At 45.3% G+C, this 15,926-nt stretch overlaps 1 protein-coding gene across 2 annotated transcripts; it reads right to left on the bottom strand.

The window, feature by feature from the left end:
* Positions 1 to 729: 729 nt before the first annotated feature.
* Positions 730 to 15,871, bottom strand: rbbp5 (retinoblastoma binding protein 5). 2 transcript variants are annotated; one of them, XM_049003004.1, is made up of 14 exons: positions 15,657 to 15,871; positions 14,713 to 14,738; positions 13,792 to 13,964; positions 13,147 to 13,287; positions 12,508 to 12,670; positions 11,767 to 11,876; positions 11,413 to 11,532; positions 9,724 to 9,877; positions 9,503 to 9,574; positions 9,108 to 9,225; positions 6,536 to 6,605; positions 6,029 to 6,258; positions 5,496 to 5,573; positions 730 to 3,510 (listed from the first exon to the last, which is right to left on the bottom strand). In XM_049003004.1, exons 1-14 carry the CDS (start codon positions 15,673 to 15,675, stop codon positions 3,458 to 3,460), a joined length of 1,527 nt encoding a protein of 508 aa, XP_048858961.1. In that variant the 5' UTR covers positions 15,676 to 15,871; the 3' UTR covers positions 730 to 3,457. The 2 variants fall into 2 exon arrangements, with proteins under 2 accessions (XP_048858961.1, XP_048858960.1); XM_049003003.1 differs by having other exon boundaries at positions 5,379 to 5,573; positions 15,657 to 15,869.
* Positions 15,872 to 15,926: the final 55 nt, after the last annotated feature.

Here is a 15,926-nt window from a genome sequence, read left to right as displayed (position 1 = left end):
AATGTATAGATAGAATTGAAAGCACACACTTCTTTGAAGGAGAACCTACCATTTGACAGCAAGCCCATCCTGTGAAGTGATTTAACATCGTGTTTTAATTGTAATAGTACGATTGAAAGAGACAGCTAGCCAAATGCAACACTTTGAGAAGTGCTTTTGTGTTCATTTTCCCAGGAGAAAAAAACAGCAAAAAATCTACACGGCTAAACTTTTTATTATTAGTATAATTTTAAACATATCGTCTGCATCGTTGCCTAATATAGAATATAGAAAAAGTAATTAAGTTTCCTTCCAAGTGGATGTAAAAACAGCCATACCATAGCAGAAGAAAGCACTGTCCATACTGCATGCAGTGTCAGATTTAATTAACCCAAGACATAAATCCCCTGCTTTACTAATTAAACTCTTTTACGTTTCTAATCCTATATCTTCCTTTCCTTTTTGCAAGTCAGCTTTTGTAAACCTCTCAAATGAACATACCATTGATCTCAACATCTGAGTTGAAGTTCATGCACTTTGTTTTACCCAAGACTCCTGACATGAATAATTCCTCACACATTCACACCTGCAGCTTCGAACTGGACCTTTAGCTCTTTACTCTATTCAGGTTTTTCAGAGCAAATCCTTTTCCACCCACTTCTGTCTTTTGGAGAAAAGTTACAGTCTTCAACCACCTGTTTGCTTAGGTTCCATGCGACAGGACAAAAATCAGCTACAACCTCCCACAGCTTCACTCACTTCCTAGTCACCTTTATTTTTGTAAACACACGCTTACAAAAGCAGTTGGAGATCCATGGACTGAGATGCATTTTAGATGCTGACATGCAGATCAACAGGTCACAGTTCTGAGCTAAAGATTTGCAGACTCAATCTTCAAGTCATATCTCCAGATGAGATGACACAAGACTGAGAGCTAAGCTGAAGGTCTTAGCATTGTGTGCTGGCTTGGAGATGTGGACAGTCTGTATGTGACTGGAGCCAACAGAACAGCAAAAGTAAAATGCAACTGTAGCCAAAACAGACACAGACAAGCTGGGGCCCAATATCTTCAACAGCCTGAAACACACGGGAATGTTTCCTGCCCCAGTTGATACATTCTGGGCATTTCACTTTGAGAGGGCAGCAGTAGGTCCAGGTGCAGCACCCTTGCCACCTCACTCCAAAGGAAAACCTCTCCGCCACTTGAAAGGCAGCATCTCGCACGTCGCGACAGTAGGTACCTGCATCCTTCTCCGGCACAGGACCAAGTGTCACCCGATCCAGCCAGAGCATCCGCCACTGGGCAAAGCCAGAGCCATTGCTGGAGATGTTGTCATGAGCGTGGCAATGAGACTGTAAAGTGGAGATGTCCCTTGGTCTCCATCGCAGCACTTGAGCAGTCCGGGTCCACATGGTTGCCTGCCGCGACGGCGAGTGTCCGCAATCTCGCTGCCTGGTGACTAGGCGACTCCACCCTCTGTTTCTGGAGGTCCCAGTGGGCTCCATCATCACTCAGGCAACACAGTTCCCACACGCATCCCTAGACCACGGGCAGCACTTCAAGGTGGACTGCGCACTAACACCACGCAGCAACCCTCACAGGCTCCCTGGCTTCAGCTCCAACACATCTGCAGACGTCAGGTCAGGGAGACACTTTATACGGCAAAACCATTGTGAGAATAAAAGGTAGTAAATCGGAGAGTAACCAACTAAAGCTTTTCTATATGAACTGGTCTTGAACAAAGATGCTGCAATGGTAACACTGGAACGACATCATGACCATGACATCACAATCATATGCAAACGAAACATTTCTACAAGTTGCCACTGTCCATCTGCCGAGCTAAAATCATCCATCAATATTGTATAATAATATTCAACAAAGGTCACGGCTGCAACCAATGTTAAGTAATTAAACCCGCAATCATCCCCAATGTAGTTTTATATGTGAACAGACATCTTTTACATGGATACAGGCTGCTTGATTGGCAGTGATAAGGAAGCGGGAAAAAAGGACACAAAACATGCTGGTATCTAAACATCCTTTTTGTGAAGGATGCAGATTGTCTTGAGAAAGGTCAGTGACACTTGAAGTAGACTGGCACTCTCAGGTAGTACTGGCTGGGAACTGGGCACATTTAAAACCCATCATGGAATCTTCTTCGCTAACGCATCGATCTCTTATAACGCAACCAATAAAATATGCCATTTCAAAAGAATTTCTCCACTACTGCCTAGTTTAGTTGGTGCAAGATCATACCGTGTAGTTTAAGGACAACATTAAAATTCAATATAAAATATTTTTCAATTCATGAGCAGACTGCTGTAGTACAAAGAAAGTGATCACTGCAATGGAGAACCTCTCCGCATGTTTAGCTGCGGTCTGGATCCCACTCTCTGGCAAAGAGGAGATATGTTTTAATCATACTGCTGTGACAGCTTGTAGTTAATGTGTCAGAAGACAGCTTTATGTTGCTGGGTGTGGAGAAGGTAGGTGTGGGGCAGGTAGGTGTGGGGCAAGTAGGTGTGGGGCAAGTAGGTGTGGGGCAGGTAGGTGTGGGGAGTTTCTGAAAAGTTACATTTGAAATCCACAGATGATGAAAAGTGCCTTCTGACAGTCTCATGCAATGGCATCCCCTATAAACCACAGCTCCTCCCAGTTTGTAATAAATATAAAAATAGAGCTCGCTTTACATTACTGATTGCTCTTTGTCTGGCACCTTTTCTCAGAGATCCTTGCAGATGGTCACAAACGACAGCCAGCGTGCCCGTCACGGCCCTGGGGCCCGGATTTCACAGCACAGGCCGCGCAGTTTACAAGCTCCTTCTGCTCCTGGACCTTTCCAGAACAAAAGCACCGGCCACCAGATTTACACTTACTGAGCTGGTGCAGTTTATTCTAAACGTTTTGTTTTTTCCGTTTTTTTTTTTTTTTTTTTTTTTTACAGAGTACAGAATTTTTCATAAAAAGAATATACATCCACTGGAAGTACACATATCATGCCTACATCAAAGAAAGTAACAAAAAGAAAGATAAAATAGCAAGAGATGGCAGAACTATTCACACACTGTTTTAGGAAGACGGACAGATGGCCTGCAACTCATCAGCATTTAGTGCTTCCAGGAAATCAGAAGAGCCCAAATGTTTTTAACCCCAGGAAAGCTGGCGGTGTCGGGCACTGCTCCTCACCCTCTGAATATTCCGGAGGGAGCGCCGCACCGAGTGACGTGGCATCAGGGGTGGGCCCCAAGTGTCCATGTGTGGCAAGCAACAGGTTCTTCTACACCTCCCTGACCCACCCTGAACAAAAGACTGCCATGAGGTGAACACAGGCATCCCCTCTGAACGCCGTCTGGGGGGTGGAGGTGCTGAGAATCGATCAGCAATGAGGCCCAGAGAGCACTGCTGAGGAGAGGGGTTTGGGGGGGCAGGGGTGAGGTAGCCAGCATGACCCCCTCCTCCCGCAGGTGTTCAGACTCAGTCCAAGCCCTGGACTTCGTGCTGTTTGTATGCTGGTGGCACCAGGCTCCCTGCAAAATTGTGTCAACACCATCATTAGATCAAAGTGACACATACTGAGGACACACAGCAGAGTAATACAGTGAAAGTAAAAAGATAACATTCCTAAGCCATAAAAAGCACCAGGAGCTCAGTGAATAATAAATGATGACGTGTTCCTGGACGGAATAAATTCATTTGATGCAAACAATGACAAAAATTGCAAGCATGTAGAAGAATATATGGAACCACTGCACATCGATACTGGACGGCACGAAGACACATACAGCAAATATATTCAGTCTCATGTTTAAATGTTACCATGCTACTCTAGATTGGGAGAATATTATTTTGCTCGCTATGCATGACTCAGGACGGGCAGCAAGCGAGAGAGAAGTAGTCCTGGCAGATCTCTGCATGGCTGCGTTCCCCAAACTGCTATTTACGGCCTAAAGTACACTCCCTCCTGGCTTTTAATCTAGAAGTGCTCTTGATATGTCCTGCCTGTAGAGACAAGTAAGAGGAACATGGGGGGTTATTTGTCCACTTTAATGCACCCAGGCGACAGCTGGGGGGTGAAATGGCCATTCAAAGCTGGTTTAATGATGCAGTCGGTGCTTCACAGCAGCCTGCCCTGCCAATATCACTGCATCCATACAAGAATCAACACTGCAATACAATGTACAACAGTGGCAATACACAAATATTAGTAATATGCGTTTTAAAATATATATTAAGGTCTCTGCCTGGTAAAAAAGTAATGCTCCATATGTACATTCATCTATATTTTACGTCACCTTGCATGACACTGTCTGCCAACTTGGGCTTACAGAGGATAACAGCTCCATCTTGTGGACTCATTTGGAAATGATTTCCTCTTCAACACTTGGTTTAACACTAATTACTACACAAGGCTTTCATTTTGGCTTATTGCAAGTAGCTGGTCTTCATATTTTACTCCTCACGCGAACAAAATATATCTCACAGGTCTATAGATTCACGTATCTCCACCATGCAAAGAAATCTGAGATCTGATCTTCTGCTACCAAACCATAGCATTCATTACAATCAGTCAGAAACTGACCATATTTAAATGTACCACTAAAGTAAAACATTTCACTGTGTTCAGTAGTAGGAAATGCTGCACTTGGTCTTAATACCAGTCCCATGTACACCAGAAGAATCCCAGCAATGTAAAAGCAATGAGTATAAACACATATATATACACAGAGACATATACAGGCAAACACAGACCCGTACGTCCTACGGGCCTCTAGCGGAACACACTGCAGAGGCTCAGTACTGTAGGAGCGGAGCAGGAAGGGCAATGAGCAAGCAGGAAGTAGACAGGACCAGTCACAGGAAGTGACACGCAAAGTGGACGAGCAGAGGGCAGGTGGATTCGTGGAGGAGAGCCCTTTCACTGCATGTCAGCTGTCAGAAGAGGAACTTAGCCAATGACTGACGTATCCCAAGACCCCCAGTAGATTGCTTATTAAGCTGAAATTATGACGTTTAAAAAATAATAATAATAATAATAAAATAAACTTTATTTTAAAAAAAAAATTGTATCTTACATCAGACACTGGGTGGCAATGTTGCTTCAGTCATTTCAAATTTATCACAACATCCACGATTATGATACCCGTAACCAAGTGGGATACTAAATGAAACATTGTTAGTGTAAGTAACATTAAGCAGACAACGGTTAACTTTATAATCTGTGCCTGACATATTCTTTGTTTTAACAAAGTATACAATCAGAGACAGACTAGGTTTTGGTTTATAGCAGGAGCGCTGGTTTAGCCGGCAGCTTTGGTGAGGAAATATGGTGGGGGGGGGAGGGGGGGCGCTGAGAAGCAAGCATCTAATGGAGCCCTGCAGTCCTTGGGGTCCTTACCTGCTGTCGGCTGTCCCGGCTCTGCCTGCACTTTGCCCTTCGCTGCTCCTCCTTCCAGAGGGAAGACCCTCTCCCCCTTGAAGGGCTTGCTTTTAAAGGGGGAATCTCTCTCTTTACCTTTTGATCCTTTGGGCCGCCCTGCTGCCTTCTTCTTGGACTTGCTGTCACCTTTCACTCCCAGCAGGGGATGCACTTCTGCAGTGACAGGAATGCATCCATTTGTAATAACATTTCTATGCTTTAATGGTGGTCTGTCAGTGGTCACAGGAAGCCTGGTGAGAGTCCATGAATGTCCCCCACTGTACTCCCCCAATATTACAGATTATATAGGTTATTTGTTGCAGTATAAACAACCTGTGAGCTGCTGTCACCCCAAAGTGACACTGACATAATGCCCATGTACACAGGTGGATGTTTCAATTTAGGTAATTCCCTCGTTTTTTACCTTTTAAAATCAGAATTTTAGTTCCTTAAGAATTGTCCTCACAACTAACACTAAAATCCCACCTGCATTCCAGGACCACACTGCATTACAGACTACAGAAGAATTCTAGTGTTTCTGAATAAAGTTTAAGTTGGTAAAGATTCGCCATTAAAATCAAGGAAAAGGGCACACAGCAGCCTGCCGGAGTGTGCCGCCCCTCCCTTACCATCGCTGGGGACGCCCTGCAGCTCTATGGTGGTGGTGCGGGCCTTTTTCTTGGGGGGGGCTCCTTCCGCAGAGGGCTGCCGCTGCTTCTTATCGCCGCTCCCAGAATGGGCAGAGCCATCTTCTGTGTTGGATTCAGGCGGGGGCCCAAATGGATTTTCCTCGGGATCTTCCACCTCGGGGGCAATGGGCAGGTACAGCAGGGCCTTGAAGTCCTCAAGCTCTTCATCGCTGTCGAGAGAGGAGCCCGGGGGGCCCAGGAGCTGAACTTTGGGCTCCTCAGTGGACAGTGAACGCCCCACCCAGCAGTAAAAACTGCATTCTCACTCTTACATGGGACTTAATTATGCAACAACAAAAAACATGACCAGGATTTGTTTTCTTTGAGGTCACTTACTTAATCAGTGGAATGATTTGCAACAATTCTAATCAGTCAATTATCACTAATACACTGACCAGTAATCAGTAACATCATTCCCATCATAAAATAATATACGTGTGAGCTGACCTGCTACAGAAGGCCACGATAGGGTCAACTGAGGTCACGTCCACCTCCTCGTCTTCGGCGGCATCTGCACCTGTTGGCCGGGGTGGGTGGGCATCATTTCCATGCTGGGAGGAACAGGTAGGGTGGGGACTCCTCTCTGTTCCACTCCCTCTTTCGTTTCAGCATTTGTAGTTTTCTGACTTATTCAACTTAATCCTGCTGCTTCAAATGGTAATAAATTTGCAGCTACCTGGACAAGTGACATTTCTCTATGTGGCTGCCTTGCCTGGAACATTTCCTCCTTCATCTCATCTATTACACGCCCCCTCATCCAACCATCCATCCATCCATCATGCCACCTACCGAGCCGCTCCTTTGTGCAGCACAGGGCATGAGTAGACACCTTTAATGGAATGCCAGTCCAGTGCAGGACACATACACAGCCGTGCCCTCTGTGAAACTTAGACACTGGTTAACCTAACTGCATGTCTGTGTGGGTGGACACTGTAAGAGGTGACCTGTTCAGGACACGGAGAACAAGCAAACTCCAGACACAGAGCAGAGGTGGGCCTTGAGCCCCTCCCCCCTGCATGCGATCGGACAGACAGAGTGCATGCGATCGGACAGACAGAGTGCATGCGATCGGACAGACTATTTTATTTTTTATAATCTCCATACTTATCCAAGTGCAACAAGTGAAAAAATAACCATTGTAAACTGTACTGTTTGGGTCCATTAATCTAACCTTAAGCCTCCCCCCCCCCCCCATAACAAACTTCCTGTCGCTGGTATGCGTGAGCAATGTGATTCAGCGTCCATCAACACTGAGTAATTAGGCCAGGCCCGATTTAGCACACAGCTCCATTTATGCACTCCTGCGTCGATGCCTCTAAAAATAGGGCCATGTTGCAAGATCCTGCACCATCTGTGTTTGTGAGTCCGGGGGAGGATGCAGGACCTCAGTGCGGCTCGCCTGCCTGCCCCCGCTGTGCCAACCTGCTCCACCATATTTAAGTCTGTTCGAAGGCCTTCTTTATTTTACGCAGTCGATCGTCAGCTAGGCAGCCAGACGCATGTATGAGGCTGCGAGTGTTACCCCCGTCCCGGAAGCAGCTTAGTGTGAGGATGTCAGCACTGCACTGAAAACTGTCCTCTGCAGTGAATATAGGCAGCTGGTAACTCTACGGAGAGTAACACAGGCTACTGAGGAAAAGGACGTTCAGCCAGCCGTCCAAGTGTCAGAAAGAGACAAAAAGTGACAAAAGAAAATGAGTGAGAAAAACTAAAGTCCTGGCAGATAAATTCTGATACAGAACATGCTCACTGTGTGATCTGACACACTTCACCAATCACATTAACATAAATGATGCTTCAACCACTCAGAAGAGAAAGCCTGTGTCCTCAGCCAGACAGACACCGCAGGTACGAGATTAATGTTTACCGAAGCAAGCAACCTTGTAGACTGAAGCAAACCTGGAGAGTGCGCTTAAGGTGCTTTCACACTGAAGTTCTGGAACCCAGGCTTGGTTTAAGTCCCTGTCTCTACCTGGAACCTTAGGAGCTCCTGGCCATTTTCATGTGCCACTCAGTCTGCACAACAGGAACTGGGACCTTTATTCTGAATAATCACGGAAGAAGCAAAAGGTTCGTAGGATAAACTTAACACATAATTTCATACTGAAGTGCATTGTCACTCCAAAACAGTGGGGGATAAAAGGAACGATTTTGTTCGTCATTGGGGGGGGTTCGATTGCGACCAGAATGGGACCCAGCCTTTTATTTATATTTTACTTATAGGACCAGCGATGTTCATAATTCTTATTAAATCTGGCCGGCAGATCGGCATTCCATTTTCCACAGAATAAACAGAAAACAATGTAATGTTATCCCGCTAATATGCGCTGGCACTGGTAATATTAGACAAAAGCATACTGGTTAGCAATCACATTTTCTGATGCAGAAATACGAAGACGCAAGTAATAAATGTATTAATTTATTGATTTAATGTAATTGGGGTAAAAAAAAAAGTTCCATCTGCTCAGTTTTTGCTCCACTGCGCTTCTTCTGCGCTTCTCTGTAGCTACCTTGTTAGCGCCGGTGCTTGTGCTCAACCAATCAGCAACCAATCAGCAACCAATCAGCAAGCTGTAACTGCAACCACTTCTCCAGCAGCTTGTGTTCCAATGAAAAGCAGTCTGGAGTAGGTACTAAATAAGGGTTTCAGAGCCGCCTCTAGGAGCTACAATCAGATGTGAACACAACAAAAATCCTGGCTTCCAGAAAAAGGTTCCTATGGTGTGAAAGTCCAGCCACATTCATGGCTGGAGAACAGACCAGCAGAACAGCTTGGAATGACCCTCCACACATACCTGAGGTCTGGAGATCTGGGCCAAACAAGTACTCTCTAACCTTTAGTTTAATTATAATAAGTACAAAGTCTGATTAGAAAAAAATGAAATTATATCTGATTAGTCCTCAAATTATTGATATACGATCCCACGGTACCACTGCTACTGATAATAAAGAAAAGTGACAGCACAGACACCAACGACAGCACAGACACCACAGAGACAATGACAGTGGCAGCACATACCTGTCTGCTCAGGCTCACTCTTATCCTCGTCCTCGATGTCGAACTCGGATTCTCTCTCCTCATATTCCACGTTCTCGTCCAGCTCTTTGAAGTCAGGTGCGAAGGCACTCCAGTTTTCCTGAGCCCCCACATGAAACAGGGTTGTCAATGTTTGGTGGTCTCCACTGGAACAGTCATTTACTATGATATCTTTTACATCTCTGCATTCTGAGTTTTCATAATTTCTATAATGTTCTTGATCTTTTTTTATGATGTTTTATAGCATGTTTAGTGCAGTTTGAGGTGCCAAGAATTCTGAAGCCGACTGTAAGAAGTGAACTGAACCCAGACAGGAGTCACTGCCCAGCTCCACACATTCATGGGATTAAACTTCATTTCAATTCATTTTCACTCACCACTTGGTTTTGGGCCCAGATGGACACGACCCCACTGGAGATGGAAGCAATGATGGGTCTCACTGGGTGCCACTGCAAAGACGCGAGGTGCAGGTTAGCGCGCGCGCACGCACACACACACACAGACACACAAGCAGAAATCGAGATGGATAAAGGAAGAGAGGAGACGGTCTACATGGATGGAGAAGGAAGGAAGGGGGGGAAAAGGAGGGCCAGCCTACCGCCACGTCCAGCAGCAGTTCCCCACGGGTGCCGTGCAAGATCTTCACCAGGTTGCCAATGCTCTTCTCCCAAATGTAGAGCGCGTGCTGGCGGGCTGAGCCGGCCACAATGTACTCGCCATCTCCAGAAAAGCAGCACTTCTTCCAGGGAGTCCTGGGGGGGGATGGGGGGCACATGGAGTAAATATAGGAAGTACAGCTCTGATCCGTCCTCGCCGGTAAATACAGGAAGTCAGTCAAACACAGCCTGAGTTTCTCACGCAGCTTTAAGCTCAGTGGTGTAAATAAAAACTTACATTTAGGAATTCATGGTTTAGTAAAACCGGCAATAGCTTTGGCAGCTCAAACCTTGGCTGCTGTAGGTTGTCATCTTTGAGCTCCTACGTGGTATCACACTCTAGTACTGCTGTAGGTTGTCATCTTTGAGCTCCTACGTGGTATCACACTCTAGTACTGCTGTAGGTTGTCATCTTTGAGCTCCTACGTGGTATCACACTCTAGTACTGCTGTAGGTTGTCATCTTTGAGCTCCTACGTGGTATCACACTCTAGTACTGCTGTAGGTTGTCATCTTTGGGCTCCTACGTGGTATCACACTCTAGTACTGCTGTAGGTTGTCATCTTTGAGCTCCTACGTGGTATCACACTCTAGTACTGCTGTAGGTTGTCATCTTTGAGCTCCTACGTGGTATCACACTCTAGTACTGCTGTTTCTGCTCACACACATACGGTTCATTCATAAAAAACACTGGAAATACAGAATAAGGAGGGCAGCACCGCTGCCTCACACATCCAGGGTTGGGAAGTGATTAACTGCACCTAATACTAACTTACAATCACAAACATGAATACAATGAATCCTGAAATTTATGTAAAATTAACACAAAACTGAGTATTTGAATTGTTTGGGTTTTTAGATATGTTGTATAATTTGTGTCTAATTTGTGTACAATTGGCAAAAAATGACAAAACTAAAAATGTAGTTTCGTTACTAATTTTTCACTACTTATTAAATATTTTTAAATGTGCCCTGTGATGGGCTGGCCCCCCATGCTGAGTTGTTCCCTGCCTCGTGCAAGAACAATCTGTGAGGAACTCCCCCCTCGCTATTTTTCCCCCCAGATGCATCCGACCTTGGCTTTGTGTTACTGATATTATTTGGCCTCCCGAGTAGGAGATTGGGGATCCCTGCTCTGTAGCATTAACTTGTAGGTGTGCACCTACAGCACGAGGCAGACCACCTACAGCACGAGGCAGACCACCTACAGCACGAGGCAGACCACCTACAGCACGAGGCAGACCACCTACAGGACGAGGCAGACCACCTTCCATCCTCAATGTGTCTGATGACGGCTGAGCTCCATACGGCAAAAGCAAGCCGATGCCTTACAAGAGTGTTTCCCGGCCCTCAGGGAGCCCCAGACATTCCACATTCTTGCTGGGAGCTGGGGGGGAGCAAACATGTGGGCCGCCTGGGGCTCCCTGAGGAGCAGGTTGGGAAACACTTCCTTACAACGTGCACTGACATGTGTCTCCTGAGGCGACATGAGGGGTAGAATTACTAGTTCTGGAACGATAACTACCTACATGTCCAAATATGCTCGGGTAGATGAAATTTTATATGTGCACATCTCTGCTAGAGATAGTGGCAGCTGATTGGGGGTGCTGAGGATGAGCAGGTCCAGCTCACCTGTTCACCAGGTCCTGAAGCTTCTGCATGGGCTCTGGCTCGCCGTCACGGCCACAGGTGAGGATCTCCCGGCCGTCGTAGACACGAATAATGCGGTCGGCCGTGTTGATGAGGAAGCAGCTGGGAAGAGGATTTCAGTGAGACTTACGACGGCCTTCCCAGTGGCATCTGGGATTTGTACAGCTTTGATATTAAACATACAGGAATACTATCCCTTTTTTCTGCCAATCTGATCATTTACAGTATAATTCACTATTTCCCTCTGGGGGACTGCATATCACAGTCTGACATCTAACTTATGAAAACACAGTGCTGACAGACTGGACAAAAGAGAGAGAGCTCTGTCAGCCTCACCTGCCCTTGCGTGCAAACTCTATAGATTTGATTGCAGTGGTGTTGCTCGTTCCCGTCGTCACCCTGAAGGAAGCCACAAGGTCCTGGTTGTCCGTCTTTAACACCAGAATCTTGGCGACAAAATGGGAATTTAAGGTGACAGCTCTCGTTTCACACAAGACGACTCCCAACAAAAAGGCAGAAAGGTGACACCTTAAGCACCTGACATCTAATGTTTTTAACTGACAGAAAAAAGGGGGCCGTTGAAAACAACAGCATTTCATTCCCGCCACAGTCCTGTCACCTCCCCGCCGTTTCCTTCCCTTATTGACACAACACTGCTGCTTCATTTTAGGGGCAAATTGTCTGAAAACGAAACCAGATGTAGATCTTCTTCCATATAATGCTTTTGTGATGCAATTATAAGATCCATCAAATACTTTTTGGTTTATCACATTCACAAGGTATGCTGTCTGCTTTCACTATTCCCTTTGCTGAAATAAGCAGCACCGCATCAGTTTTTGGGGCAACCCATCTCAAAATTCAACCAATTCCAGTTCAGCACCCATACAATGCCTAGGCAAAATTTCAATAGATCCGTATGAGGGATTTTAGAGATATATTACCATGCAAAGCACATGTGGGGGACCGGTCCCAAAACAATACATATTCCTCTTAGTCTGGGGAAAATTCTTATTCGCTTTAAGCAAGCGAAAGACAGAACACACTTTTGTTGAAATGGAGAGGAATACAATCTCTAACCTTTCCCTTGGCATTGCCAGTGTAGATGTACTCCCCACGCCGGTCAAAAGCTGCCACTACATTGAGGTCCGAGTCATCATCCACGGGTAGGACCACATGCTTCGAATCAGCCAGGGTGAGCAGTACTGGGGCCGACTTCATGGGGCACACAAGAACTTTGTTCCTGTGAGGTACAATGACACTGCTAATGCGAAACACCAGCTACTCAAACAGTGAGGCCACGTTATCCCAAAAGGACCCTGCTGCTTGACGCATGGGTGAAGCTCTTAACCTGAATCACTTATAGAAGCACTTCAGTCTCCATTTAAACTGGTGAACTGTCAGACTGAAGAGCAAACTGGATAATGTCAGACTGGATAATGTCAAAGTCTCTGCAGATAAAAGCATCTGTCAAGCAGCAGTGAACCTAAGACCAGGACTATTGATCAGATTTAAATTTTACTACAATTCAACAGACTTCAACACAATATACCACAGATAATAGTGCACATAAAGGTTTTTATGCTTTTACTAAACATTTATTCATTTACAGCTCCCTAAGCTGTATTGATATAGGCCCACACATTATAACTCCTAATGAATTAACATTAGTGCAACGTGTGAACAAACGTGACAGATGCCGTCTGCATAGAAACTCACGGGTCACGTGGGTGGTACTGCACTTTGAGGATTGGTGACGGGAAGCGGAACCTCTGATCACAATCGCCAGTGAGGACATCCCACAAGGACACAATGTTATCCGTGGAAGCACTGACAAGCTTGTGACCATCTCGACTCCAGCTAAAAGGCAACAAAAGACAGACGATACAAGCATGACTTGCAGTTCTCAGGTCTCCAAAGATCCATGCAAACCCCTGACTCAGGCCTCGTTTCACCGCACCAGGCACCGTGCTTTTGGCACAGTGCCAAAAGTACTTCACTTCAAGATGCTGGTTTTCTACTGGTGGGAAAACTGGTACCAGTGCAGAATGACCATCGGGCTATTTTGTACTGAATTTTTAAAAATTGCTGTAGTTTATTATTTAGTGGGTGATGTGTGATATTAATACCAACACTGCATGTTATTTAGATACAGTACTGACATCAAAAGAACCACAATATATAAAGCTATTCCACAGTGCAATGTGCAGTATCTGGGGCTATTATATGCTTGCCGGGGGGGGACATCACCTGTGCAAGCCAAGCTCCTGGCCCCTACAACACCAACAGAACTACACCAAGCACTCCCAGAGCATAACCCCCACCCTGCCCACCGTTGGCATAAACACCCAGAGACACACTGACCAGAGCGAGCACACCGGGTGTATATGGGCGCTGATGATCTTGGCAATGCCGCGTGTCAGAAAGTCCCAGATGACAATGCGCCCATCGTTGCAGCCCACGGCGAGCAACGTCCCCCAGCGGTTGAAGGTGCAGGTGAGGGCCATGCTGATGCAGTCCAGGGTGCCATCAGCCTCCTGATAATCAGAGCACAGTAAGACACGCCGCTGCCAACAGGCTCACTTTGTTCTGGGAGGTTGAAAAATTAGCTGCATACAGTCCTATAGTTTAACTATAATTTCAATTGATTTCATATTATTTGCTGGATTCAGTAAATTGTGTGTGTGTGTGTGTGTGTGTGTACACACACGCACACAACCCATCCATCCATTTTCCAAACCGCTTATCCTTACTGGGTCGCGGGGGGTCTGGAGCCTATCCCGGAAGCAATGGGCACGAGGCAGGGAACAACCCAGGATGGGGGGCCAGCCCATCGCAGGGCACACTCACACACCAGTCAGTCTCACATGCATTCCTACGGGCAATTTAGCAACTCCAATTAGCCTCAGCATGTTTGTGGACTGTGGGGGAAAACCGGAGTACCCGGAGGAAACCCCATGACGACAAGGGGAGAACATGCAAACTCCACACACAGGTGACCCAGGCGGAGACTCGAACCCAGGTCCCAGAGGTGTGAGGCAACAGTGTAACCACTGCACCACCATGCCACCCCACGCACACAACCACACATATTAAATAAAATGAACGCTACAATATTTATATTAGTAATTCATACAGCTCACTAGAAACAAAACAACAACTTTGAAATAAATGCAAACTGATAAAGAAAATTGCAATATGAAGCATTAAACTAACTGCTTTTGCATTATCTTAGCAAGTCTTAACTCTACCTACAATTATCAATAAATGACCTTGTTTACTTACCTCTGGATAATTCTGCCCAAATGACTCTGAAAAGAAAACAAAACTGGCCATGTTAAGCGGAATGGCACAGAATCTGTATTTTACATAATAAAAATCCCAGGCAGGGACATTAAGAAATAAAACGTCTACTAAAAAGTTCCCTTTTGCCAAATATATCTGTTAACACTTTTGGTTAATTAATAATGTTAACTTCTTTTCAGTATAACGATCATGATAAGCTGCTACTGCAGACTGACAGTAAAAATCAAAACAATTTCTTCATGTCAGGCTTCATTCAATTTAGGCTTTCACAAAAACATTGTTTTAACTTGTGTTTCGTTTAACGTGTGTTCATCGGCAAAATAACAAGTAGCGTTACAGCTGCTCTGATCCCAGGTGAATTGCTAATCTGCTTGTATAAAAACGACCGGCAATTTATAATGTTTTAGTCATTGCTGTTAGGGTTATATAGCGATTTATCCAAAAACGGAATGAGAGAGAGAGAGATAGCCACTTATTTAAGAGGGTGCGACCGAAAAGACTACTGAGATAACTTATAAAAATGCTCAAAAACAGGAGAACTCGAAGCACTTCGCTCATGGAGCCAATAATGAAAACAGTCTGCCGGTGCTGAGATTTGAAGCGGCAACCTTCCGATCGCAGGCACAGCGCCCGAGCCGATGGGCCACAGACCGCCCCCAATGCTAACTGTAAACAATGGCGCCGTTTTGGTTTTCGGTTTAAGGCGCATTAACAGTAGTCAGTAATTCTTTGCAATATGTTTTATCACTTATATGAAGTTTATACATTGCAAATACTATGTCAAACGTCCACGACTACAAAACCATATTACCAAGCAAGGAACCCCTTCACTTTACAATAACTATTACTGAATAGGTAGCAAGCTAGCAATCCACTGGTGGTACTGATGCTGTAGCAACAATTCTCGTTAGAATTTAAATTACCAAGCAATTCCAGATTCATGGCTATTTCTTCGTCTTGTACCGAGTCTTTAAAAAGTCTTCAAAAGTAGTTGTAAAATCACTTTCCACTGTTATTTATCAGAATCCATAGTTATCCGGTAAGGCTGCTAACTAGAACCCAAGAGGGCGACTGGCGCCTAGAAGTAGCGAAGGACCCAAAGTGTACCGCGATTAGCTTTATCCGAATAAAACAATAAAGAATTTCGAATAAGGCTTTTAATTAATCGTCTGCGGCATTAATTTTAAGATATT

This window comes from Brienomyrus brachyistius, unplaced genomic scaffold (genome assembly GCF_023856365.1).
Source record: "Brienomyrus brachyistius isolate T26 unplaced genomic scaffold, BBRACH_0.4 scaffold74, whole genome shotgun sequence".
Taxonomy (NCBI): domain Eukaryota; kingdom Metazoa; phylum Chordata; class Actinopteri; order Osteoglossiformes; family Mormyridae; genus Brienomyrus; species Brienomyrus brachyistius.
The sequence above is the reverse complement of the archived record's forward strand: the minus strand, read 5'-3'. Positions and strand labels throughout refer to the sequence as shown.